Below are 26,101 nucleotides of genomic sequence, written 5' to 3'. Positions count from 1 at the left end.
CTAAACTGGCTCAGTCAGCTGTTTTGTGGACAGCCAATCTGTGCTGAGAACACAGAGAATTACAGTCAGTAACCTGATCCACTTTATCATCTATAGTAAAGCCTTCACTGTCAATCCTACACCTAAACTGGCTCAGTCAGCTGTTTTGTGGACAGCCAATCTGTGCTGAGAACACAGAGAATTACAGTCAGTAACCTGATCCACTTTATCATCTATAGTAAAGCCTTCACTGTCAATCCTACATGTAAACTGGCTCAGTCAAGTTCACAAGCTACAGAAGTCATCAGCTTGAACTCTCTTCACATCAGAAGGTTTGCCAAGTTAGGAGATGCTTTTGCTTTGGGCTCAGTTGGATAGAATCTCTGTATATCTTTCCTTAATTTTTTACCACACCTGTTTGTCCAACTGACTTCAGACTTGCCAGGTTTATTGCAGAGGGTTCATTGAAGTGGAATGTTGAATATTCCTTTTTCTCTACCTAATTCGGCTTTTGTCATGGTGCTAGGTGGCGTGTGATTTCCTATTACTGAAGGACTTACATGAACAGTGAGAATAAAACCCCAACTGAAGTAAATTTCATAAACTTGGGGAGTATGCAGGTTAGGAAATGATGTCGTCATAGACATTCTTATATAGCCTCTAGCAATACACTCACTTCCTAAGTCACAGTCGTGAATTTATACAAACATGCGGAAATACAAGAAATCATCATCAGCTTGACATCTGTGTTTCTCTGAGTGTTTCGTACTTGACATCCAGCACCACACTTACTGCCTCCACAGAGCTCTGCTGTAATTCTGCTGGGAATATCACAAAACCCTTTTCTCATACTGTGACCTACTTGACATCCAGCACCACACTTACTGCCTCCACAGAGATCTGCTGTAATTCTGCTGATAATATCACAAAACCCTTTTCTCAGATTATGACTTACTTGGCTCCCAGCACCACATTTACTGCCTCCACAGAGGTCTGCTGTAATTCTGCTGATAACATCACAAAATCCTTTTCTCAGACCGTGACTTACTTGGCTCCCAGCACCATATTTACTGCCTCCACAGAGCTCTGCTGTAATTCTGCTGATAATATCACAAAACCCTTTTCTCAGACCGTGACTTACTTGGCTCCCAGCACCACATTTACTGCCTCCACAGAGCTCTGCTGTAATTCTGCTGATAATACCACAAAACCCTTTCCTCATACTGTGACCTACTTGACATCCAGCACCACACTTACTGCCTCCACAGAGCTCTGCTGTAATTCTGCTGATAATACCACAAAACCCTTTCCTCATACTGTGACCTACTTGACACCCAGCACCACACTTACTGCCTCCACAGACATCTGCTGTTATTCTGCTGGTAATACAACAAAACCCATTAGATGTAAGCTATTAGCCATTGAAGGTCTACGACACATCATAGTTTCTCAGACCGTGACTTACTTGGCTCCGAGCAGCACACACACAGCCTCCATCACAGTCTGTACCAGTTCTGGAGGTTTACTGAACACACGGATTTCAGAGATGTCGTTCTTATCGAGCGAATCCAAAGCCTAGAGGACAAAGTTAATAACATAAACTTTATGTGGCATGTAAGAAAAATTGTTATTGTTTGTTGACTACCTCCACAGTTTAGGCACTCCACATTTCATTTTGTTTTGTGAGAGTTGATTAAATTTATGAAATGTCTCATTTCAACACAAACAAGTATATAGCAACACCCAAAACCCACCGGAAAAACTTCTTACAAAAATTTAATGTCTACAGCAGAGAACCATAGTTTGACCTTGAACTGACCTTGATAGCTCCCTCAAGGGCAGGGAGAGCCTCGTCAAGATCCCGCTGAGCGTCGGCAGCAATGGCTTGGGTTTCTTCAGCCTTGACCTTGGCCACTGCTTCATCCTCAAGGACAACTTTACGTACCTATAAAAATATATGGTGATGGAGTTCCAGCTAAGCAATGCAAACAAACTATTCTTCGTTTTCGTTTTCAATACAGAAATTGTAGGTGATATAATAAATATGTCTAAAACTAATCAGGTTAAACACTTCAGGCCAACTTTCATGCTTTCACTGGCAATCGCCTTAAAGTTCTGAAATAAGCAAGGTGGAAAGTACCAGTTCCAAGAAAGAAATGATTGAGTATTTGTTTTTTAGTAGAGGTCATAGCAAATGAAAAATACAGTATATGAAAAATACAACCAAAAAGATAAATATCAAAGATTTAGTTTCTCCCTGGCTCACAAGGAAGGAAATAGGGATGCATACTACAGCAGGATTCTGGCGCCATTCGTATGCTCCATCGAATGTTCTATCCAAGCTCATCAGCACGATGTCACAATAAAGAAGGGCATTGTTACAAGAGAAAACTCCTGATGCACTGTAACGTCAATATTTGACATAATGACTCGAAGTCCTCCTTCATAACGATGCCACCTAACGGAAAAAAAAAACATGATGTCTCCCTGCTGTGTACCAAAATTTTTGAGAAACAACAAAAATGGTAAAAGAAATTATTGATTACGGCTTAATGCCACATCAGCTATATTTCAACAATATCTTGGCAAGTGAAACTTTGATGTCCACAGTATATCTTACAGCATCGGCTTTCTCCTGATCAACGACGAGCCGTTCCATGAGAGCGTTGGTGTCCTCAGACTTTTGTTTGAGCACAGGCTCCAGGCCCACGAGCTCTTTCTTCATGTTGTCCACAAGCTCATTGGTCTCCAGCAGTTTGATCAGACCATTCTTCACACGGTCTCGGGCATTCTTCAAGGCTCTAGTTACAGCGAAAATAAAAAGAGTAAAAACTTGTACAAGTTCTTCAATTCTCTTCACAGCTGAGAGAAGGTTGCAAACGAAACCCATGAATTTTGAGTTGATTTTCTTCAAGATGGCAACCTCGTGGATATATCTCTAAGTTACAAATGAAAAACCTTTACAGACAAAACTGATATTCAAAGATATTAGTCACATCTTTTAACTTTTGTCTATATGTGAATTGAAAAATGAATATTAAATCCAATGTACTGATTTAAAAAAAATATTCTAACAAGTGACATATTTCTACATGTCTTTGTCTGCTGTGTAAAACTGCAGATTTAAGACAGCACACATTCATAAACTTATTACTGCACATAAGTTGTCTCCCTTGATCCACCTGAAGCAAGTTATCTCCCCTTGCTCCCACCTGACATTGTTGGAAGGTCAATACTATTCTGCCTACAATTCATTTAACCTCACTAGAATGCCAGGAAATTAAATGAACTTGCCCTTAAAATTCACAGAAAAAGGTTTTTTTTTTAGAGTCAAATAAAGGTGATAAAAAATTACTCCTGGTCAAATACAGTACTCAAAGCTGTGTACCTGTGTACTTATTTATTTATTTGATTGGTGTTTTACGCCGTACTCAAGAATGTACTCAAGGCAGAACCTGCGGAAAACCCACGACAATCTGCAGGTTAATGGCAAACCTTCCCTACATGGCTTGAGAGGAACCAAGCACGAGCTGAACTTGACCTCAAAGCGACCGTATTACAGATGGGCTCCTGGGTCATTGTGCCACACTGGCCTGCTACCCCCCTCGGTCACGAAGGTCATTTCACTTTCGTAAAGACACTTAAGTATGTGATATGAGCACTCTCTTTACAAGCTTTTGGATCTCCTTGAACACCTGAGCATGACTTACTTGGTCTTCTCGTTAAGCATGGATAGGTAGAGGTTAATCAGTTCCAGGTAGCTGGTAGGTGTGGTGTAGTAGCGTCTCTTTAACTCAGAGTAGAATCTCTCAGCCATGGTGCTGACACTAGTGTGGATCTCAACACACATCTCAGAGATCTTCACCTGTAAACAATATCAGACAAATTTTAATATATCTTATTTCCCTCTTTCATGTACATAAACCATTTTAGTAATAAGGGTAAACTTCAAATTCTCTATTTATTCATTTCATTCGTGTTTTACGCCTTACTCAAGAATATTTCACTTATACCCCAATCAAACTACACTACAGTGGGAGTAAACCAGGCAGGCTCCAGGGGCAACTCACAACCACCCACAGATGGCTGGCAGACCAGGGGTAATTATACACTCCTAGCTACAATATCAGGATAAACATTTGACAGTGATTTTGAATTTTGTGATGTATTCTTTTAAAAAAAATGACGAAAATACAATACAGTACCTTAAGTTCATCTTGTCCAAGATCAACTGACTCAAAGAAAGACTTGGACACGCCCAGGAGGGCTTCCCTGGGCCACTCTGTGAACCAATCAATGGTACAGCAGTTGACGATGGACGGGAACATGCGACATCGGGAACGGAATGCACTGCCCACTGGACTCATACACAGGACAATATGCAGATTGTTCCTGAGGGGAGAGGAGAGTGGAAACAGAGTGTTAAAATGGAGGGTACTGCTTGATAACTACATATTTGAAACATTTCAAACTCTGAAACAGATGAAACATTTCATGAAAGCCTGAGCCACTGGAAAGTGTTTCTAAACTAAGCCAGGTTTTGAAATTTAAATTAAACATTTACTTTTGGACTGCATAATGCAAACTTGAGAGCACGCAAAGAGTCTTACATAAACTACATTAAAAATTTGGGGTTCCGGGGTCATGAACTGCTTAATATCTTGAGGTCTTAAATTTCGAGAATCGACCTCAAAACTCTGAGGCAACAATCCACTGCAATTCAACCTACCTGACTCTGTTAATGCAGAAATCAAATATGGCGTCTCTGTTGCCCTCTGGAATACCTGCCTCCTTGGCCCCAGGGCGACAGGCAATGACCAGTCTCTCATACTCATCCGGCTCAAACAAGTTTGGCACCTCACCGCTATTTAGGATGTTGTTAATGTCCTCCAGAAATTCCTCCACAACAATCTGAGCAAAGAAAAACATTTATCACTTTTGAGGAGTTTTTTTTCAAGAATTTCCAAAAGCAAATTTCAATAATAATCATGAAAAATTAAAATGTTTATAAAAGAATACATTAACTATTCAAACATCATCTTTTTTTCAAGACATTTCTTGAATCCAAAAAAATTTCAAGGTACTACATGAATGTCTTTTCTGAGTGAATATGATATGTAACATTAAAAATTTGTACTCCTCAAGTAATGTCATGTTTAAGTCAACAAATTTAGTACAAAATTTAGAGAGATAGAAATATAAAATATAGAGAAATAAATGTTTTCTTAAAAAATGTCATACTCACATTACATTCAAATTTAAGGCAAAGAACGCTGGCTTACTGGATAGAGTTATCACCACATCATAGAGTAAAACACCTGTCAATTATCTGTTTCTGTCTCATGTTTGATGTCTTTATCCTTATGCTTGGGTTTTACATGACAGCTGACCCGTGTATGCGTGAGGTTTTATGTGACAGCTCATCTTTGCATGCCTGGGGTTTTATGTGACAGCTCACCTGTGCATGCTTGGGGTTTTATGTGACAGCTCACCTGTGCATGCTTGGGGCTTTATGTGACAGCTCACCTGTGCATGCTTGGGGCTTTATGTGACAGCTCATCTTTGCATGCTTGGGGTTTTACGTGACAGTTGACCTGTGCATGCTTGGGGTGTTTACGTGACAGCTCACCTGTGTAGGATGGGATGTTTATGTGACTGCTCACCTGTGTAGGATGGGGTGTTTGTGTGACAGCTCACCTGTGTAGGATGGGGTGTTTACATGACAGCTCACCTGTGTAGGATGGGGTGTTTATGTGACAGCTCACCTGTGTAGGATGGGGTGTTTACATGACAGCTCACCTGTGTAGGATGGGGTGTTTGTGTGACAGCTCACCTGTGTAGGATGGGGTGTTTGTGTGACAGCTCACCTGTGTAGGATGGGGTGTTTGTGTGACAGCTCACCTGTGTAGGATGGGGTGTTTGCGTGACAGCTCACCTGTGTAGGATGGGGTGTTTGCGTGACAGCTCAACTGTGTAGGATGGGGTGTTTGCGTGACAGCTCAACTGTGTAGAATGGGGTGTTTGTGTGACAGCTCACCTGTGTATCTGTGAAGAGGAACACTGTATTCTGGTTCTGAGCACCAGCCAGGTCGTACAGCTTCTTCAGGTCCTCGTGGAAAGCTGTGTAGTCGTAGCCTCTACACAGTTCAATCTGGAAGCACTTGTAACCACACATGTGGGACGCCAGCCTTTGAAGAGGAGACATTCACGGATTAATTGATTAACGGAATAAACAGCTCAAGTTATGAAGTACAAACATGTATGAGAGGTCATTGTGCATTGAGAGAGCATGGCTAAGCCAGACATGCATTACTATGTACTCAATGTGTAGAGTAAAACGTTTCAAAACCAGGAATAAGCTCATCTGAAATTTCACCATAAAAGTTTGAATTCATTAATTGATTTAATTCAAATGTGCTCATTAAAAAAAAAAATAAACACATACAGAAACATTGAAGTTCTTAATTCTATGTTTAATCTGCATTCTATATATAAACCCTCGATCGTTTTCGTATTACGTATAAGGAAGACGATTAAAGATCATAACCCTTATGTTTCACTCCCTTTGGACATGTAAAACATTCGTCTGATGAAGTAAATAGAACGGAAGAATATACTGCAAAACGGGATGTTGTTTTCGCTGACAAAAATGAATGGATAGATATCACATGCCAGGTGTAACATGACAGTGTCTTGAAACATTGTTAATTTCATTCCATCCTCGTCAAAAGCTATTGCTATGCCTTCGACCTAAAATAAAAACCTTGTCCACCTTACTGACTATAAAACTGCCGCTCGACACCCACAGAAGGAATATTAATTCTTAATTTTACATTACAGACTGCGTTCATGTTATCTAGATGTTCACAACAACCAGAGAGACTGGTAATGATCCAGAAGTTTCCCACCAATCCGGTCTCTGTGAGTTCAAGTCCAGCTCATGCTGGCTTCCTCTCAGGCCACATGTGGGGAGGTCTGTCAACAGCCTGCGGATGGCCGTGGGTTTTCCCCAGGCTCTGTCCTATTTCCTTCCACAATAATGATGGCTGCCGTCCTATAAGCGAAATATTCTTGAGTACAGCACAAAACACCAATCAAATAAATAAATAAACCAGAGAGACTGAAGAAATGTAAAGCTTGACAATTCACCTGGTAAGTGATTGTTTTCCGCAGCCTCCCACTCCCACCAGAAGGGCGTTGCCTCGCTCCTGTCGGATCATACGAGCAATACGGGAGGCGTGCTCAATGGCGTCCATGAAGAACACCAGTTTCATCTCCTTCTGCGACGACATGTTGTAATCATCCAGGTACTACAACAAGAACAGCAACAAACAAGCGTCACAGGTGCTCCAAGTTACAGCAACAACAACAACAAACAAAAGTTACGGAAGCTCAAGATATACCCGTCACGGAGTAATGGCTTTTAAACAGTTCCATCGAGCTTGATGTTGGTGGTTGAAATACACAGGACTGTTCTATTTAAAATCGTGAGTGAAGAGTTGTTCAAAGGGCAACATATATCTATATATAAAAAGGGGCACAACTCTGTAAATTAGCAGCAATGCAACTGAATTTCAATAGATTTCTGCTCTTGATCCTAGAGACGAAAGGTGAAAAATATTCAGTGTTAAAGTGTATTTAAAGTGAAGTGGTTCTGTAGAAACAGGAACAAGGCCATAAAAGTTTACTGTTGGATGGAGACATTTTGCATTTGCTAATTACCAGCTGTTGTCAGGAGTCACTTTAAAAACAAAAAAACTCACATCTTGTAGAATGTTCTTGAGTTTGGTCATATCCGTCAGCTCCTCATACAGTCTATCACTTTTCTCGGCCCCGATTTTCATGAAGTCCCCAAAGATGATTGGATTCTCAATGAAAGAGTTAGGTTCAATGTTCTGGAAAAAAAGGTAAATCGATACAGTCATGGGTGACTGATAAATAAAGGTAAATCCACATAGTCATGGGTGACTGATAAATAAAGGTAAATCCATACAGTCATGCCTGACTGATAAATAAAGGTAAATCCATACAGTCATTGGTGACTGATAAATAAATGTAAATTCATATAGTTATGGGTGACTGATAAATAAAGGTAAATCCACATAGTCATGGGTGACTGATAAATAAAGGTAAATCCATACAGTCATGCCTGACTGATAAATAAAGGTAAATCCATACAGTCATGGGTGACTGATAAACAGAGGTAGATCCATATAGTCATGCCTGACTGATAAATAGAGGTAAATCCATACAGTCATGGGTGACTGATAAATAAAGGTAAATTCATACAGTCATGCCTGACTGATAAATAAAGGTAAATCCATACAGTCATGGGTGACTGATAAATAAAGGTAAATCCATACAGTCATAGGTGACTGATAAATAAAGGTAAATCCATACAGTCATGGGTGACTGATAAACAGAGGTAGATCCATATAGTCATGGGTGACTGATAAATAAAGGTAAATCCATACAGTCATAGGTGACTGATAAATAAAGGTAAATCCATACAGTCATGGGTGACTGATAAATAGAGGTAAATCCATACAGTCATGGGTGACTGATAAATAAAGGTAAATCCATATAGTCATGGGTGAGTGATAAATAAAGGTAAATCCATACAGTCATGGATGAGTCATAAATAAAGGTAAATTCATAGAGTCATGGGTGAGTGATAAATAAAGGTAAATCCATACAGTCATGGGTGACTGATAAATAAAGGTAAATCCATATAGTCATGGGTGACTGATGAACAAAGTAAAGGTAAATCCATACAGTCATGGGTGACTGATAAATGAACAGAAAACATTGGAGAAAACCATTCTTTTCGAGACTTGTAACAGGGACTGCAGCACTGCTACAATATGATTCATACCTTACACTGCGTTACTTGTGGTAATTTATTTACACTTTCACTTAAAGGAGAAGAAAACATCAAAAATGATGCCAAATCAAATGAAAGAGTCTCAAAACTTACTTGCAAATATGGCCTTTTAATTTGTTTTTCAAATTTTTTTTTTCAGAAGAAAATTGTATCTGAAAATATTTTTGCATGGTTGGAATACTAAAGGCCACATTTACAACCAACTTTTCTCACTCTTTCATCTGAATTTTATGTCATTTTTATGTTTTACCCACCTTTAAATAATGGCTGTTATTGGAAGAAGATTTGATTTAATGTTTGCCTTGAATATCTGACTGAAAGAAATTTTCTTCAGTCAGACATAACAGCCACCAGATTAATTTGTGGAGTACAAAACCACTAAATTTTGGTACATAAAATAATACTTTATGAAGGGCTTCTTGAGAAAACATATTGGGTAAATGCTTGTCTTTACCTCCCCAAAGTGTTTGCTGGCCATCTCTGCCATGATCTGGTGGAAGAAGAGTTTGTCCTCGCTGTTGATGAGCCGATCGTGAAAGACACGCTGCGTTTCATGACAGAACAAACGGAAAATCTGTTTGGGCTCGCGGATAACCCCTGGATCAGCCTGTAAGACACCTGCAATCAAGGAGGAGATAACTCTCTCAGAAGCTTCTCACAGGGAATGAAAAGGTTATAGCATGACAAAGAAATACACTGATGACATCTTGTTACAGCCTCTATAAACATAGCCAATATCAGGGGAGATAATTTTGATAGTGACTTACAAACTGAAGTAAATCATCTGAAAGAAGGTAAGACAAAACATTCTTAAATCTAGTATTCTAAATTTTGTATTACAGCTCACAAAAAGTATTTCACAAATGTAACAATCACAAAGATGCAGCACCAAAAAACCTGGAACTTTCATCTCAGTATTGCTCATTTTGAGTCCAGGTTGATCAGGGGAGATAACCAATGTGATGGACAAACCTTGTACACATTTGGACAGATCCCTGAGGTTGAAGACGTAGTGTGACTTGGCAGGGGTCGGCAGAAGGTCGGTACTCATCCTGCCGTAAATCTCGACTGCGGCTGCCACGATGGGTTCTGTGGACTGTCGCACAGATGTGGGGAAGTCTAGCAGGAACCCAGACAGGATTGCCTACACAACAACACACACACAAAAAAAAAATGTAAACATCATCTTTATTTTTTTGCTGTGTTCAATAGTTCAACACTGCTTTATGTGTCAACAGATCAATCTGTGGAGCTCTGTTGATACAAATTAATTTAGTTTTTGAAACTAACACTTCTGATTTTGGAAATAAATAGCGTTATACATTACAGGCATAAACCATTTCACTGGTTTTAGCTTTAAAACTAGAGGGTGTAAAAAAAAAATTGAATAAATTTGTCTCAGTTACATTTGTCTCAATTTCCTTCCCTGCATTCATATTTTTAATGGATTTTATAAATGGCCTCACCGTGAACATGGTCTTTAGGCTGTGCTCAGCAGGGGGAGGCAAGCACAGCATGCCAAAGTGACGCACAAATCTGGGTGTGATCATGTTACGGCCCCCACCAGGGGGCGCACATGCAGAACACAGAGTTACATCCTGAAAACACAAACACCACATTAACAGTCATCACACAAAAATTCCATCTACATGTACTGTGTATAATGCATACATCTATCAGTTTTTCTCACCTTTGTTTTCTTGACACTGGAGATCAAAAATGAGTAAGTCTAAAACTGCTATTATTTAACTGCGCATTTCTCTTCTTCTTTTACTTATTTGGTCAGTGTTCGATGCTCACTGGGTACAAGATAAATTCATATGTGGAGAAACCCGCTGCTCTTGTAACGTGCGTGACAAATCCCCTGACTTTAACATGCAGCATATGTTTCAGAGCCTCGTTAGCATTATACTAACCCTGGTTTTTGGTGTTTGAATGTAGGTGTGGGCAGACAGTATTCAGCAAAGGATGCCTTGGCTGGTTGGAAAACCATAACGTGAAATGTCACATAGACAGTTTGTGTTTGAAAATGGTTATTTTCATTTCTGATCAGACAGACAACAATGTAAACTGAGGGGAAATCAACACACCTGTATTTCTTTCCAGAAGAGCTTTTCTCGATCATATAGACCACCAAAGTCCTGCAGCTGTCGCAGTAACTCTATGGGCGGCTGGGAGCCATACGTGTCCAGTTTGGGCATGTTTAAGTCATCAATGAAGATGATCACTCGTTTACCGATAGGGGCACCTGTGAGGAATAAAACAACACTTAAATGATTGATACAAGGTAAATAACAGATTGGCGATGACTTCAGTTAGGGTTTGCTCATTGAAAAGGGTCCCTCGCTTGGTGACAGCGGCAAGTGCGGTAAAAACACACGACTGAATAATGGATTCAAGATACACTGGAGAACCATATTACAACAACCTAAACTTTTAACCATGACTAAATTTCACAGTTTGTCTGATTCTGGGTGGTTCATTGATCTTGTATAGGTCTTTTGAGATTTGTTTGGAAGGTAGAGTGATTTCAAACTAGAAGATACAGCACCAAGTTATATTATATGACAATTGTTTGCCTCTAAAAGCATACTTTTGGGGATAAAATTTTAGATCATTTACCATACCTGTAAGAGCAAACAAAGGTTCATGACTGATTGATTTATTTATTTATCTGATTGGCGTTTTACACTGTACTCAAGAATCTTTCGCTTATACCATGGCAGCCAGTATTATGGTGGGAGGAAACCAGGCAGAGCCTGGGGTAAACCCACAACCATCTGCAGGTTGCAGTCAAACCTTCCCACGTACGGCCGGAGAGGAAGTCAGCATGAGCTGGACTTGAACTCCCAGCAACTGTATTGGTGAGACTCCTGGGTCATTACACTGCGCTGATGCGCTAACCAACTCAGCCACTGAGGCCCCCCTGACTGATTGACTGACTGTTAGGTAAATGTTCCAGTTTAAGCATGTTCTGGTTATCAGTGAGCATTATATCACTTATTGCTGGACAGCCAAGGCTTTTGTGGTCTACTATAACACTTCATAAACGCACTTAAATTTATTGATATATTGTATGGAGGTATGGAAAGTACACAAACATTTAAATCAACATTTAAATCAAAGGACTATGCTTACTGCAAACCAAGCCATCTACAACTGTAGCAATGTGTAGCTAAACAAATGAAGCAAAGACTATGATCTAAATGTACTGGTAGTCTTTTAAATTTCTATTAAGATAACCTAAATCATATTTTTCACCAGACATAAAGGTTACTCCATTAGCAATGATAATGATCTGCTGTAGATATAAGTTATCTCCAGAGCTAAGACATAGACATGTTAACTGTCTCCATTTGCTGAATTATAATCAATCTGCCACGTGTCAATATCTCTTCAGTTTCAAAAGCCTTGAGGGGATTAAAATACCAAACTATGATTTTTCTGGTGTCGCTTCTGCTTTTGCTTAATGTTACACCACACAAGAACATGACACTACAGTGTGAGAATGTGTAGTGTTAACTTCTCCTTGGTGGTTAGGCCAAACTTTAGTACACGGCCAGTCAGAACCAGTGCTTCAAATTACACATATAGCGCCTTAAGGAGAGATACATGTACGAGTTCTCGGGAGTTCCGCATGGGGGCGCTCACCTATATACCAGATGTTGGGGTTAGAACCCTAGCGGCACATGGCTGTCGCGTATCAGCGTTGGGAGAATGGAGTGTTTTCTAACCCCGACTGGTGCGAGCACCTCCATGCAGAACACCCGAGAACTCGTATCTCTTATAGGCCCTACAGGTAAAAGCTGACTTCACTTCCCAACATCTGACTTCAAGAATTTGATAGGCTAAGCACCGGATAGGCTGAGACTATAGGTTTAGATCTGCAGGTACATGTAGTTATTGATGACAGTTGATACTAGATCTGGCTTTAGTGCGACATAAGCAAACACACTCTCTCTTTCATCTTCATTATCCACTGGGGTAATGCATATACCTTAACATCTACACATACTAGCATGACTATCTCATGATTTAATGTCAAAACCATTCTACACGTATAATAAAGTTCCTACAATAAAACACTGTTAGCTAGATGGACTAACTATGTACACAGGTCATCGCTAATAAACACGGCTGTAACAATGAATATAATTACAAAACTGCCCGCAATAACACCGCACACATGTACCTCAATCTACATACAGTGACTATGATTACAAAACTGCCCTCAATAACACCGCACACATGTACCTCAATCTACATACAGTGACTATGATTACAAAACTGCCCTCAATAACACCGCACACATGTACCTCAATCTACATACAGTGACTATGATTACAAAACTGCCCTCAATAACACCGCATACATGTACCTCAATCTACATACAGTGACTATGATTACAAAACTGCCCTCAATAACACCGCACACATGTACCTCAATCTACATACAGTGACTATGATTACAAAACTGCCCTCAATAACACCGCATACATGTACCTCAATCTACATACAGTGACTATGATTACAAAACTGCCCTCAATAACACCGCATACATGTACCTCAATCTACATACAGTGACTATGATTACAAAACTGCCCTCAATAACACCGCATACATGTACCTCAATCTACATACAGTGACTATGATTACCGTTACTTCTTGTACATACCCAGGGTAATTTGTTGTTTATGTACAGATCCATCTGCAGAAAGAGTTAATGGGTAGACCGGGCTGAATGCGAACATGCTTCATGTTCACAGAGTCTGATGTTCAATTGTGTACTTACTTAGCTCACCACAGAAGTGTTCACCTATATGATGGTACCCTAATTCTTCAAGCTTTTTGTATGTTTGCAAGGTGTGCATTCAAGCACACCCTGAAGGCATTATTCTGAGTTGACTGATAAAATTATACTTTTTGTGAAGCCCTGAAACTGACCATTCCAACCAATGTAGATTTTGTTTTGTTTTTGTCCAAAATCAAATAAAAAATGTGCTTAAATTGCACTGAAAGTTGCGGAAAGGTTGAAGGATTAGGGTAGTAAGGTTATAGGTGCAGAAGAAAGCTGTGCCTGGAGTAAACCACTGCCGTTTGAGAGTTCGACAAAACTGACCTCTTTACTTGTTTAACTTTCTCAAAAAAAAAAAAATCCAGCATTTATTTAGATACAAATCTTATCATGGAATAATTTTTGTAGCCAAAAGAAAAAAAAAAACAAAAAAACTTTATATATATGCATATTGTGTAAAGTACTTCACATGGTGAAGTAGACAATATGCATAAAACTCAAGTCAAGAAATTGAATAAAACATCTCAAACAAAAATGACAGCAGGTGGGATTGAACTCTCACTCAACACTTCATCAGAATCTCAACCTTACCTAGAGCAGTCTTCCTGCGTTTCTCCAGTTTGGACTCGATCATCTCCTGGGTTCTCTGACTGCTGGTCTGAGCAGAAAAGTTGATGAAGACTGGAACATAGTCAGCCCGGTCAGAGATAGAGTTCAGCAAGCCACGTGCCACCACAGACTACAACAACAACAACAAAGCCAGTGAATTATGTATTGACTTATGTCACCAGGGTTTAATGCCTCACTCCTGAGCTTTTCACAAGCATGGTTCAGTTTCATGGGTGGAGGGAACCTAAGTGCCTGGGGAAAACCACCAACCTTTGGTGAGTCAGTGAAAACTTTCTCATATGTGACATACTGCTATGCACACCTTACTGGCTGATAAGGAGTGGTCTGCAACAAGCGTGAGGCTGTGTGGTCACAGATGAAGCTAATGCTGATAACAGTTTAGATTGAAATTTTGGACAAATTGAAAAACCATTTTAATTATCGGCATGAAAACTTATTTTTAATTATGCCAACACTTGCTTACCTTTCCGACCCCTGTGCCACCAGTGTACAGCACTGAGTGTCTAACAGCCAACAGCTTCTCCAGCAGGTAACCAAACCTGACTGTGTCTGTGGTTGGGACAAGCATCTCAAAGAATGGAGTCTCGCGATTGTACTTGAATGTAGGGACGATCTTTTCCCAGGAGTCCATGCGGCGTGTCTCAAAGTCCACGTAATAACTCCAGAGGTCACCACCCGATGGAAGCTATGAAAGGTCAAAAGCAACAAAATCTGAAAACATTTGGAGCATTGTTTGGGGGAAAACAAAAAAAAAAAAAAAGACTAGCATACTGGCATAAGAGTGGCAAAAAAATACTGAAAGCCTGTAGGTTGACAGCAATCAAAATGGAGAGGTTAAGCAATCTTCTTCCACATGTTTGGATGTTGTGTACAAATGACCTGATTACAAACAACTGTTGTTTGTTCTTCATGTCCAGAATACTGAAAAATCTTTTCTTCACTTAACCTCAAACACTGTATGCTTAGCACTTCAGCATTTTCTCCAGCACTCATGTTTATCAACTGTGATGCCATGATGTCAGAAGGTAAACCTCAAGTCAATAATTTTCTCGTCAGCTCTTTCTAGTTCTAAAAAAGTCAAAACTAAAATTTTCTCATTCCCAAATACAATGCTTTTCAATGCTGTTTTTCATTCTTGCTCTTTCATAGGTATAAGGGGTTAACTGGATGCCGCAAAACCAATGCTTTAGCCCAACAGGTCATGGAGGACACCTTGTTTTGTCTATTTATCTGTGACACAACAACAGGTAGTGTATTTCACTGGATGCTGCAAAACCAATGCTTTAGCCCAACAGGCCATGGAGGACACCTTGTTTTGTCTATTTATCTGTGACACAACAACAGGTAGTGTATTTCACTGGATGCTGCAAAACCAATGCTTTAGCCCAACAGGTCATGGAGGAAACCTTGTTTTGTCTATTTATCTGTGACACAACAACAGGTAGTGTATTTCACTGGATGCTGCAAAACCAATGCTTTAGCCCAACAGGCCATGGAGGACACCTTGTTTTGTCTATTTATCTGTGACACAACAACAGGTAGTGTATTTCACTGGATGCTGCAAAACCAATGCTTTAGCCCAACAGGTCATGGAGGACACCTTGTTTTGTCTATTTATCTGTGACACAACAACAGGTAGTGTATTTCACTGGATGCTGCAAAACCAATGCTTTAGCCCAACAGGCCATGGAGGACACCTTGTTTTGTCCATTTATCTGTGACACAACAACAGGTAGTGTATTTCACTGGGCGCTGCAAAACCAATGCATTAGCCCAACAGGCCATGGAGGACACCTTGTTTTGTCTATTTATCTGTGACACAACAACAGGTAGTATATTTCACTGGGTGCTGCAAAACCAATGCTTTAGTCCAACAGGTCATGGAGGACACCTTGTTTTGTCTATTTATCCGGGACACAACAACAGGCAGTGTATTTCACTGGATGCTGCAAAACCAATGCTATAGCCCAACAGGCCAAGGAGGACACCTTGTTTTGTCTATTTATCTGTGACACAACAACAGGTAGTGTATTTCACTGGATGCTGCAAAACCAATGCTTTAGCCCAACAGGCCATGGAGGACACCTTGTTTTGTCTATTTATCTGTGACACAACAACAGGTAGTATATTTCACTGGGTGCTGCAAAACCAATGCTTTAGCCCAACAGGTCATGGAGGACACCTTGTTTTGTCTATTTATCCGGGACACAACAACAGGCAGTGTATTTCACTGGATGCTGCAAAACCAATGCTATAGCCCAACAGGCCAAGGAGGACACCTTGTTTTGTCTATTTATCTGTGACACAACAACAGGTAGTGTATTTCACTGGATGCTGCAAAACCAATGCTTTAGCCCAACAGGCCATGGAGGACACCTTGTTTTGTCTATTTATCTGTGACACAGCAACAGGTAGTGTATTTCACTGGATGCTGCAAAACCAATGCTTTAGCCCAACAGGCCATGGAGGACACCTTGTTTTGTCTATTTATCTGTGACACAACAACAGGTAGTGTATTTCACTGGATGCTGCAAAACCAATGCTTTAGCCCAACAGGTCATGGAGGACACCTTGTTTTGTCCATTTATCTGTGACACAACAACAGGTAGTGTATTTCACTGGGCGCTGCAAAACCAATGCTTTAGCCCAACAGGCCATGGAGGACACCTTGTTTTGTCTATTTATCTGTGACACAACAACAGGTAGTATATTTCACTGGGTGCTGCAAAACCAATGCTTTAGCCCAACAGGTCATGGAGGACACCTTGTTTTGTCTATTTATCCGGGACACAACAACAGGCAGTGTATTTCACTGGATGCTGCAAAACCAATGCTTTAGCCCAACAGGCCATGGAGGACACCTTGTTTTGTCTATTTATCTGTGACACAACAACAGGTAGTATATTTCACTGGGTGCTGCAAAACCAATGCTTTAGCCCAACAGGTCATGGAGGACACCTTGTTTTGTCTATTTATCCGGGACACAACAACAGGCAGTGTATTTCACTGGATGCTGCAAAACCAATGCTATAGCCCAACAGGCCATGGAGGACACCTTGTTTTGTCTATTTATCTGTGACACAACAACAGGTAGTGTATTTCACCGCAAGTTTGGTAAAAATGCTGTTCAAGAAGCACATGAACACCGTAAAATGATACTTTGATGATGCCAGCATTTACGTTTTTTTGATATAAAATTAAAAAAAAAAATCAAAATTAAAACAAACAATTAAAACAAACAAAATTAAAAAAAAAAGACCCATTATGGTGGATGAATTAATCAGTCAAACAAAAATACCAAATTTCAAATACAGTTGTCGCTCCTTTTTTCATACTACACATTGATTAGACAAATGAGACAATGTGATTTTTCCCATTTGCCATCTTACCTTTGCATCAGAGTTGTCCTCAAACTGTCCCCTTGCGAAGGTGTCAAAGGCGTCCCAGTTGGAGTCGATGATGTTACCCCCCACAGACCAGAGGTAACAGAAGGCAAACGTGGTACAGATCAGGGGATTGAGCTTCTGGGGGTCCATGTTGAGGTCAGGACCTCCGCGACCAAACAACAACGACTCCAGCAGTTTACACAGCATCGTCACTTTGCTGATATCAACCTGTATGTGAATGACAAATAAGGGGGAAAGGTAAAAGAGTGATGACGTTGGAATATTGATGATGATTCATTTCTATATTTATCTGATTAGTGTTTTACACCGTACTGAAGAATATTTAATTTATACGACAGCAGCCAACATTATGATGGGAGGAAACCCAGCAGAGCCCCGGGGAAAATCACGACCATCCACAGGTTGCTAGCAGACCTTTCCACTTACGGCCAGAGAGGAAGCCAGCATGTTGATGATGATGATAATGATGTGGGAATATTGATGATGATGGGAATATTGATGATGATGTAAACCTGGGTGTGGATGACAAACAAGGACAAAAGGTATGATAGGGATGATGTGGAAGAGGTGGGAATAATGATGACGGTGTAAACCTGTGCGTGGATGACAAGCATGGACAAAAGGTATGATAGGGATGATGTGGATGAAGTGGGAATATTGATGACGATGTAAACCTGTGTGTGGATGACAAGCAAAGGACAAAAGGTATGATACGGATGATGTGGAAGAAGTGGGAATATTGATGACGACAGGATGAATATACCTCCTCAGTATTTTTATTTCCACAAGCAGTCATGATGTTTTGAACTTTCCATATTCTACAACCTTGCCTTAGAGTTTGGTTCTATATACGAATAATACTGTAATTCTTCAACCTTTTCCCATGTTTGCAAGGTGATTATTCAAGCATATTCTGAAGGTATTGTTCTGTGCAGTCTGATAAAATTATACTTTCTGTGAAGCCCTAAAACTGGCCGATCCAACCAATGTAGTTTTAACTCCAAAATCTTATCACAAATGTGGATAAATCAAATATGAAGTTGCTCTTCCATATGTGAAAAGGTTGAGGAATTAGACTTATAATACAATCATTTCTGTGCTGTGAATGCATTCACACACATTAAAGCATCATTAAAGAAGTAGTAACCGTAGTTAACGAGATACTTAACTCACCTGATTGATGGCCTGCGTGCATTTCTTCTGTATGAACCTCAAGCCATTCTCCACATAACGTGAGAACAAGTCCAGCAGGTACTCACTCATCTCCGGCTTCAGACGACTCTTCCAGCCTGTGATCCACGTCTGCACATAAGGCATCCACTTAAGCTCATCAGGGTCAATGTACACCATCCCACACCTGGACAGATAAAAACAAAGGTGGTAAAATACAAGCACTAATAATATTACTGTACAAAAATGTGCTACTGAAATTCTTCCATCCTTTTACAGGATTGTAAGATGTATATTCAAGCTCATTCCGTGAGAATTACACTATTTTGTGAAGTCAGATGATATCACATTTGTTGTGAAGCCCTGAAATTGATCAAGTCAACCAATGTAATAGTAGTTTCAAAATCAAAAACAGAGCCTAAATCAAGCTAAATGTTGTTTTCTGACAGGTCAAAGGTCGAGGAATTAAGGTATTATAAATAGTGAATGGTGAGGTTGAGATGATAATAAAATGTAACAGAAAAAAAGAGAAGAAAATTGGAAATATAAAGTGATCACAGCTGGGTCAAACCCAACCAAGATAAAAAGCTTGCGGACAGTTATGAATAGTGATGAAATTTAATCTGCATTAATATTCACTATCTAACGTATGCGTTTACGTGGGAAAATTTCACACCTAACATTAAACAGGCCAAATTCTTATCACTGGCTATGAAAAAAAAAAAAAAAAAATTCATTCAGCTGCTTAAATGAAAGGAATGCTGTGTCAGATTTACAGACAATCTTTGGCTTTACAATTAATAAATTCAAACTAAAAAACAAAAAAGTCAAAGTGAGTAGGCCTACGTCTGATATCCAACTCAAGATGAAATCATGGCACGCAAGCAATCAACTCATGACAAAATGACCCATCCCAGGATTGAACTCTCAATTTTGTGTTAATACGATCTTTGCTTCCAATCAGTTGCTGGTAATAGGTTAATAACAATTGAATGTAATGGGGTGACAAAAATGACCTATGTCAGAATTGAACTCCTTACTATTAAGATCTTTTCTACAAACCTGCTGACAGTAGCTGGAGAAGCCACGGCCAAGTCCTGCACCTCAAACAACATGTGGATGAAAGGCGTGAACTTGATCCTCTCAGAGTTGGCCAAACACAACATTTTGTTGTCGTCCAGTACAGTGTTCATGTTCTCAATCCAAAGGGCATCCACTGGCCCGTCACATATGATCCACTGATGGTCCTCTGTCGTGTCCTGTAACAGTTCAATATTCCAAACTGAATACTTATTATAATTCAGAAGTGAATGTTTGTCATAATTCAGAAGTGAATGTTTGTCATAATTCAAAAGTGAATGTTTGTCATAATTCAAAAGTGAATGTTTGTCATAATTCAAAAGTGAATGTTTGTCATAATTCAAAAGTGAATGTTTGTCATAATTCAAAAGTGAATGTTTGTCATAATTCAAAAATGAATGTTTGTCATAATTCAAAACTGAAAGTTTGACATAATTCAAAACTGAATATTTATTATAATTCAAAACTGAATATTTATTATAATTCAAAAGTGAACGTTTGTCATAATTCAAAACTGAATGTTTGTCATAATTCAAAACTGAATATTTATTTTAAATCAAAACTGAATATTTCTTATAATTCAAAACCGAATGTTTGTCGTAATTCAAAACTGAATATTTCTTATAATTCAAAACTGAACATTTATTATAATTCAAAACTGAACATTCATCACAATTCACAACTGAATATTACATAGTTCCGTGGTATATTTTCCTTGGTACATATGTGTTCAAAGAGGTACCATGTAAATGAAACAGTGCAGCATTTTGTTTTCCAATGATTTATTTGAGGCATGCATCAATGACTGCTCTTATCAGTGAAAATATGCTCAAACAATATTTCTCCACTAAGCACATCTCAATTTTATCACAGCAATAGTTACATTTACTGTATTATATGTTGTTTAACGTCATACTCAGGAATTTGGCCGTTAATAATTGAGAGTGAAAAGTTTTAACACAGTGTGTGGAACCACAGTGCCTGGCAAAAACCATCGACCTTTGGCAATTCACTGGCAAACTTCCCCACATGATGTAGAGATAAACACACCATATTGATGAAAGGCAAGTGATTTTATTGTTTCCCACAAGCAGTGAGAGCACCTACATGTACGCCGATCTGCTAACAACTTACAGCGACACAGTGCCTAGCTGTCAATCCCATCAGCCCGTCTTTCCACTCCAGGGTGAGTTTGTTGACCTCCCCATACAACTCCCCCATGGTGATGGACTTGGGGTTCATGGTGTACACGTGGACCGGCTGGTAGAAGGGGTCGTCAAATTCCCCACACGCATGCAGGTTATTCAAGGTTTGCTCCAGGATCTGGGTGAAAAGAGAAAAGATAGAAACAATTTGTAAAAACAAAATATTTACTTATTTAATTAACTAGCAGTTACTATCGAGAACTATTTACTCACATAAACACCAGATGGAGGAAACTGGAAAGACATGGATAAACCACAAACCTTTGGCAAGTAACCGATGACTTTTTTGATGTGTGACATACAGATGTGCATGCCATACTGATGCAAGACAGGTACACTTCACTGTACATGAGACTGTTCAAACAGCTTCCCCCATGTGTTGCTGATGGCTTGTTTATCAGTGACGGATCATAAAAAATGAGGGTGGGGCAATCCTCAAATTTCCTGTCCACGGGATAGCTTAAACCCACACTTCATGTAACTTGTGAGTGGAGTCACACATCTTACCACTGATCCAAATCCCTTTATTCTCACTGCACCAGAGATCATCGCTTCAGGATTGACTCAGAGATCTTGGATCTTTCAGTTCAAATACATGCAACAAGTCCTGATGAGTGAATTGCCAGGGCAAAGGGGCTATTATGATCAATCGAGTATGCAAGACAGTTTTGAGCTTGAGGGCAACATGATAAAACAACATTGACTTTAGAAACAAAGTGTGACAGAAAATATGTACTCATAAGTCGGATTTTATTGGATGACCCAACACTGAAATAGTAACAGAAGTGAATGCAGTCAACAGATAGCCTGTGTCCAAGCACAAATCCTCACTGCCACGAAACAACATAAATAAAAAACATAACAGACTGACCTTGAGCACTGTTGTTTTGCCTCCACCTGTGGGCCCCACCAACATGACACCATGTCTGACCAGCATTGTCTCGTAGAGCTGAATCACCTTCTTAGTCTGGGTATCCACATGCTGCAGCCCCTGGGTCTCAGCCACATGGATGATTTCTGCCTGCAGACGACCGTAGTCATGCTCAGGAATCTCTACACCAGGGAACAAGTCCTGGAGGATGGCCTGGTGGAAAAGGGGAAGTAAATCATGTCAAGTCAGGGTTCTGGGTTCAGCAGTTCAACACGTGAACATATATCTAAAGCGCCATTTCTATTTACATTACTTTCGTGCAGATTAAGAAAACAGAAAGTTGGAACTTATTATAAAATAACATAAAATATGCCATCATGGCTTTTTCAACAAACACATGCATGAATTCACAAAGCCATTCTGGACTTTAAATATGTCAAAATTTGAATATAAAATATTAGACAATTTTGACCAATCCATGAATGATATTTTAAAACAGAGGTGTCAAAAATTCACCCATTAATATCAAAACTAACTCTTCTTACAAGATCGTAAAGTTTTTGGCTAAGTAGGTAAGAAAATGCTCAGTGTAATTAAACTTGTCAACATTACCATCACAATGTATTTACTATGATTAACTTTAAGCTTGGGTAAATAAACTATATGGCCTGGTTTCATGAAACTTGCTATGTTCAGAAACCTTTTTTTTGCTGAATAAGCAAAAGAATAAGACGTTTTGTGAAACCGGCCCCTGTTCACCTGCATTCTCAGACACTAGCTGGTATTTACCTGGAATAGAATGGCATCCTGAGAGAGGAACTTTGGCAGGTTGCTGTCCCTGAGTGCCCTAATCAGCACCACATCCTCATTCTTGTCAGGGTTCTGTCTCTTCAGGGATCCGGCCATCACCAATACGGACTTCACTGCCCTCATACCGAAGTCGTAGTGGTCCTGTTGTGATAGCTGTTCACTGCACAGCTTGTACATCTGTGTCATCTTCTGAGCTAGGTTCTTGGAGGATTCAAAACCCTCAGAGTACAAGATCACCTCAGCTATGAGGCCTGGAGACAAGGGGAATAAGAGGAGACAGCTTAGAAGTTTGTTAATGTGAAACCGTCCGTACAGTTGACTAATGTACAGAGGTTTCACCTTAGCGATGAGGCCTGGAGACTGGGGGAATAAGGGGAGATAACTTTGCTCAGATTAACATTTACATAAGAAAAGCAGGTATGCTTCATGATAAAAGTAGAGTGTATCACCTCAGCAATGAGGTCTAACTATGAACTGCTTTCCAATCTGAGAAATATGATGCCAGTGATTTCAAGTCTGATTTTATGTTGCTCGCTGTACTCAGGTACATATTTATTATTGTTTATTTCCCCATTTTTCCCATGTTTGTCTGATTTTCTGTGTTGCTCTCTGTACTCAGGTACATATTTATTATTGTTTATTTCCTCATTTTTCCCACGTTTTTCTGATTTTCTGTTTTGCTCTTTGCACTCAGGTACACATTTATTATTGTTTATTTCCTCATTTTTCCCATGTTTGTCTGATTTTCTGTGTTGCTCTCTGCACTCAGGTACATATTTATTATTGTTTATTTCCTCATGTTTCCCATGTTTGTCTGATTTTCTGTGTTGCTCTCTGCACTCAGGTACATATTTATTATTGTTTATTTCCTCATTTTTCCCACGTTTTTCTGATTTTCTGTTTTGCTCTCTGCACTCAGGTACACATTTATTATTGTTTATTTCCTCATTTTTCCCATGTTTGTCTGATTTTCTGTGTTGTTTGCTGCACTCAGGTACACATTTATTATTGTTTATTTCCTCATGTTTCCCATGTTTGTCTGATTTTCTGTTTTGCTCGCTGTACTCAGGTACACATTTATTATTGTTTATTTCCTCATTTTTCCCATGTTTGTCTGATTTTCTGTGTTGCTCGCTGTACTCAGGTACACATTTATTGTTTATTTCCTCATGTTTCCCATGTTTGTCTGATTTTCTGTGTTCCTCGCTGTACTCAGGTACACATTTATTATTGTTTATTTCCTCATTTTTCCCATGTTTGTCTGATTTTCTGTTTTGTTCGCTGCACTCAGGTACACATTTATTAGTTTATTTCCTCATTTTTCCCATGTTTGTCTGATTTTCCGTGTTGCTCTCTGCACTCAGGTACACATTTATTATTGTTTATTTCCTCATGTTTCCCATGATTGTCCGATTTTCTGTGTTACTCGCTGTACTCAGGTACACATTTGTTATTGTTTATTTCCTCATGTTTCCCATGTTTGTCTGATTTTCTGTTTTGCTCTCTGCACTCAGGTACACATTTATTATTGTTTATTTCCTCATTTTCCCCATGTTTGTCTGATGTTCTGTGTTGCTCGCTGTACTCAGGTACGTATTTATTATTGTTTATTTCCTCATTTTCCCCATGTTTGTCTGATGTTCTGTGTTGCTCTCTGCACTCAGGTACACATTTAATATTGTTTATTTCCTCATGTTTCCCCATGACTGTCTAATTTTCTGTGTTGCTCGCTGTACTCAGTATACTCACGATAATCAGGCACCATCATGGCGAAGGGTCTGAACAGAGCCTTGAGGTTGTCGGGCAGCTCCGTACGGCCAGCATAGCCGGGGTTCATAGTGATGAATGCTGCACAGGTGGACACCAGCTTGATCTCACGCCCCTCAAACATGAACCTGGACACCTGGTGGAAGGGGAGGAAATCATGATAAACAAGACCTGTACGGTATGGTACCTGTACTTGTTGTAAAAAAACGCTTGAAAAAGGCAATTTTCTAGGAAAATAAAGGTCTCAAACACATCAGGGGGCACAACTCTTATAAAGTTAACATGTACGCAGGTTAGTAAGGAGAAACAAACGGCTATGCACATACTTTAATTAAGAAGCGGTCTCAATACAATATTGCATAAGCATTCATTTATGTTTGTATACATAAGCACTATTATCTCCATTTTCTTTACCCATATTCATTTTAATATTATTGTTTTTTTAAAGGTGACACTGGAATTTATTTTAGCCAGAGCAATATAATTCATGTCATTTCAATGTTACAGAAAGAATGTCACACTCCACTAATGATGTTATGCTGAGCAGTTGTATCTCATATTTTGTTCATGCCAAAAATCAGTGAACAGTCCAGAATTAAATGTTGGACAAAAATCTCAGATTCTGACCAGAGGAACACCCAGGAAGCACCCATACAATTACAATTTATGGTGTTGCGAGCTGACCTTTGAGGCTTTAGCATTCCTGATTGTAATGAGCTGCTGTGCGATGACAGACAACACTTCAATGTCTATCCTGTTGAACTCGTCAAAGCAGCACCAGGCCCCTGACTGAGCCAAGCCAGAGAAGAAACGCCCCATCATCTGAAAGATGAAGACAACATTGAGGATGTACATGTATACATGTAAGGTAAAACAGAGAGGGAAGCTTGTAGGGTATGAATGATTACATGTATTCAGGTAAGGTAAAACAGAGAGGGAAGCTTGTAGGGTGTGAATGATTACATGTATTCAGGTAAGGTAAAACAGAGAGGGAAGCTTGTAGGGTGTGAATGATTACATGTATTCAGGTAAGGTAAAACAGACAGGGAAGCTTGTAAGGTATGAATGATTACATGTATACAGGTAAGGTAAAACAGACAGGGAAGCTTGTGAGGTATGAATGATTACATGTATACAGGTAAGGTAAAACAGACAGGGAAGCCTGTAAGGTATGAATGATTACATGTATACAGGTAAGGTAAAACAGACAGGGAAGCCTGTAGGGTATGAATGATTACATGTATTCAGGTAAGGTAAAACAGACAGGGAAGCTTGTAAGGTATGAATGATTACATGTATACAGGTAAGGTAAAACAGACAGGGAAGCCTGTAGGGTATGAATGATTACATGTATTCAGGTAAGGTAAAACAGACAGGGAAGCCTGTAAGGTATGAATGATTACATGTATTCAGGTAAGGTAAAACAGACAGGGAAGCCTGTAAGGTATGAATGATTACATGTATACAGGTAAGGTGAAACAGACAGGGAAGCTTGTAAGGTATG

The 26,101-nt window shown here is 39.5% G+C and overlaps 1 protein-coding gene across 1 annotated transcript in view; it reads right to left on the bottom strand.

Annotated features, from left to right (window-relative positions):
- Positions 1-26,101, bottom strand: part of LOC135463214 (dynein axonemal heavy chain 6-like) — a 437,090-nt gene that overhangs the window by 35,850 nt on the left and 375,139 nt on the right. The window contains exons 33-55 of the mRNA XM_064740526.1: positions 25,282-25,419; positions 24,580-24,733; positions 22,810-23,081; positions 22,021-22,233; positions 21,079-21,267; positions 19,927-20,123; positions 18,868-19,051; positions 17,677-17,901; positions 14,751-14,972; positions 14,249-14,396; positions 10,954-11,111; positions 10,330-10,461; positions 9,836-10,007; positions 9,318-9,481; positions 7,743-7,874; positions 7,129-7,289; positions 6,017-6,167; positions 4,709-4,890; positions 4,185-4,371; positions 3,690-3,844; positions 2,600-2,780; positions 1,799-1,924; positions 1,445-1,554 (exon numbers count right to left, since the gene is read on the bottom strand). Coding sequence (XP_064596596.1) covers positions 1,445-1,554; positions 1,799-1,924; positions 2,600-2,780; positions 3,690-3,844; positions 4,185-4,371; positions 4,709-4,890; positions 6,017-6,167; positions 7,129-7,289; positions 7,743-7,874; positions 9,318-9,481; positions 9,836-10,007; positions 10,330-10,461; positions 10,954-11,111; positions 14,249-14,396; positions 14,751-14,972; positions 17,677-17,901; positions 18,868-19,051; positions 19,927-20,123; positions 21,079-21,267; positions 22,021-22,233; positions 22,810-23,081; positions 24,580-24,733; positions 25,282-25,419 — 3,953 coding nt within the window. The remainder of the gene's footprint in view (positions 1-1,444; positions 1,555-1,798; positions 1,925-2,599; positions 2,781-3,689; positions 3,845-4,184; positions 4,372-4,708; positions 4,891-6,016; positions 6,168-7,128; positions 7,290-7,742; positions 7,875-9,317; positions 9,482-9,835; positions 10,008-10,329; positions 10,462-10,953; positions 11,112-14,248; positions 14,397-14,750; positions 14,973-17,676; positions 17,902-18,867; positions 19,052-19,926; positions 20,124-21,078; positions 21,268-22,020; positions 22,234-22,809; positions 23,082-24,579; positions 24,734-25,281; positions 25,420-26,101) is intronic.

This window comes from Liolophura sinensis, chromosome 2 (genome assembly GCF_032854445.1).
Source record: "Liolophura sinensis isolate JHLJ2023 chromosome 2, CUHK_Ljap_v2, whole genome shotgun sequence".
Classification (NCBI taxonomy): domain Eukaryota; kingdom Metazoa; phylum Mollusca; class Polyplacophora; order Chitonida; family Chitonidae; genus Liolophura; species Liolophura sinensis.
This window is presented reverse-complemented; position numbering and strand designations above follow the sequence as displayed.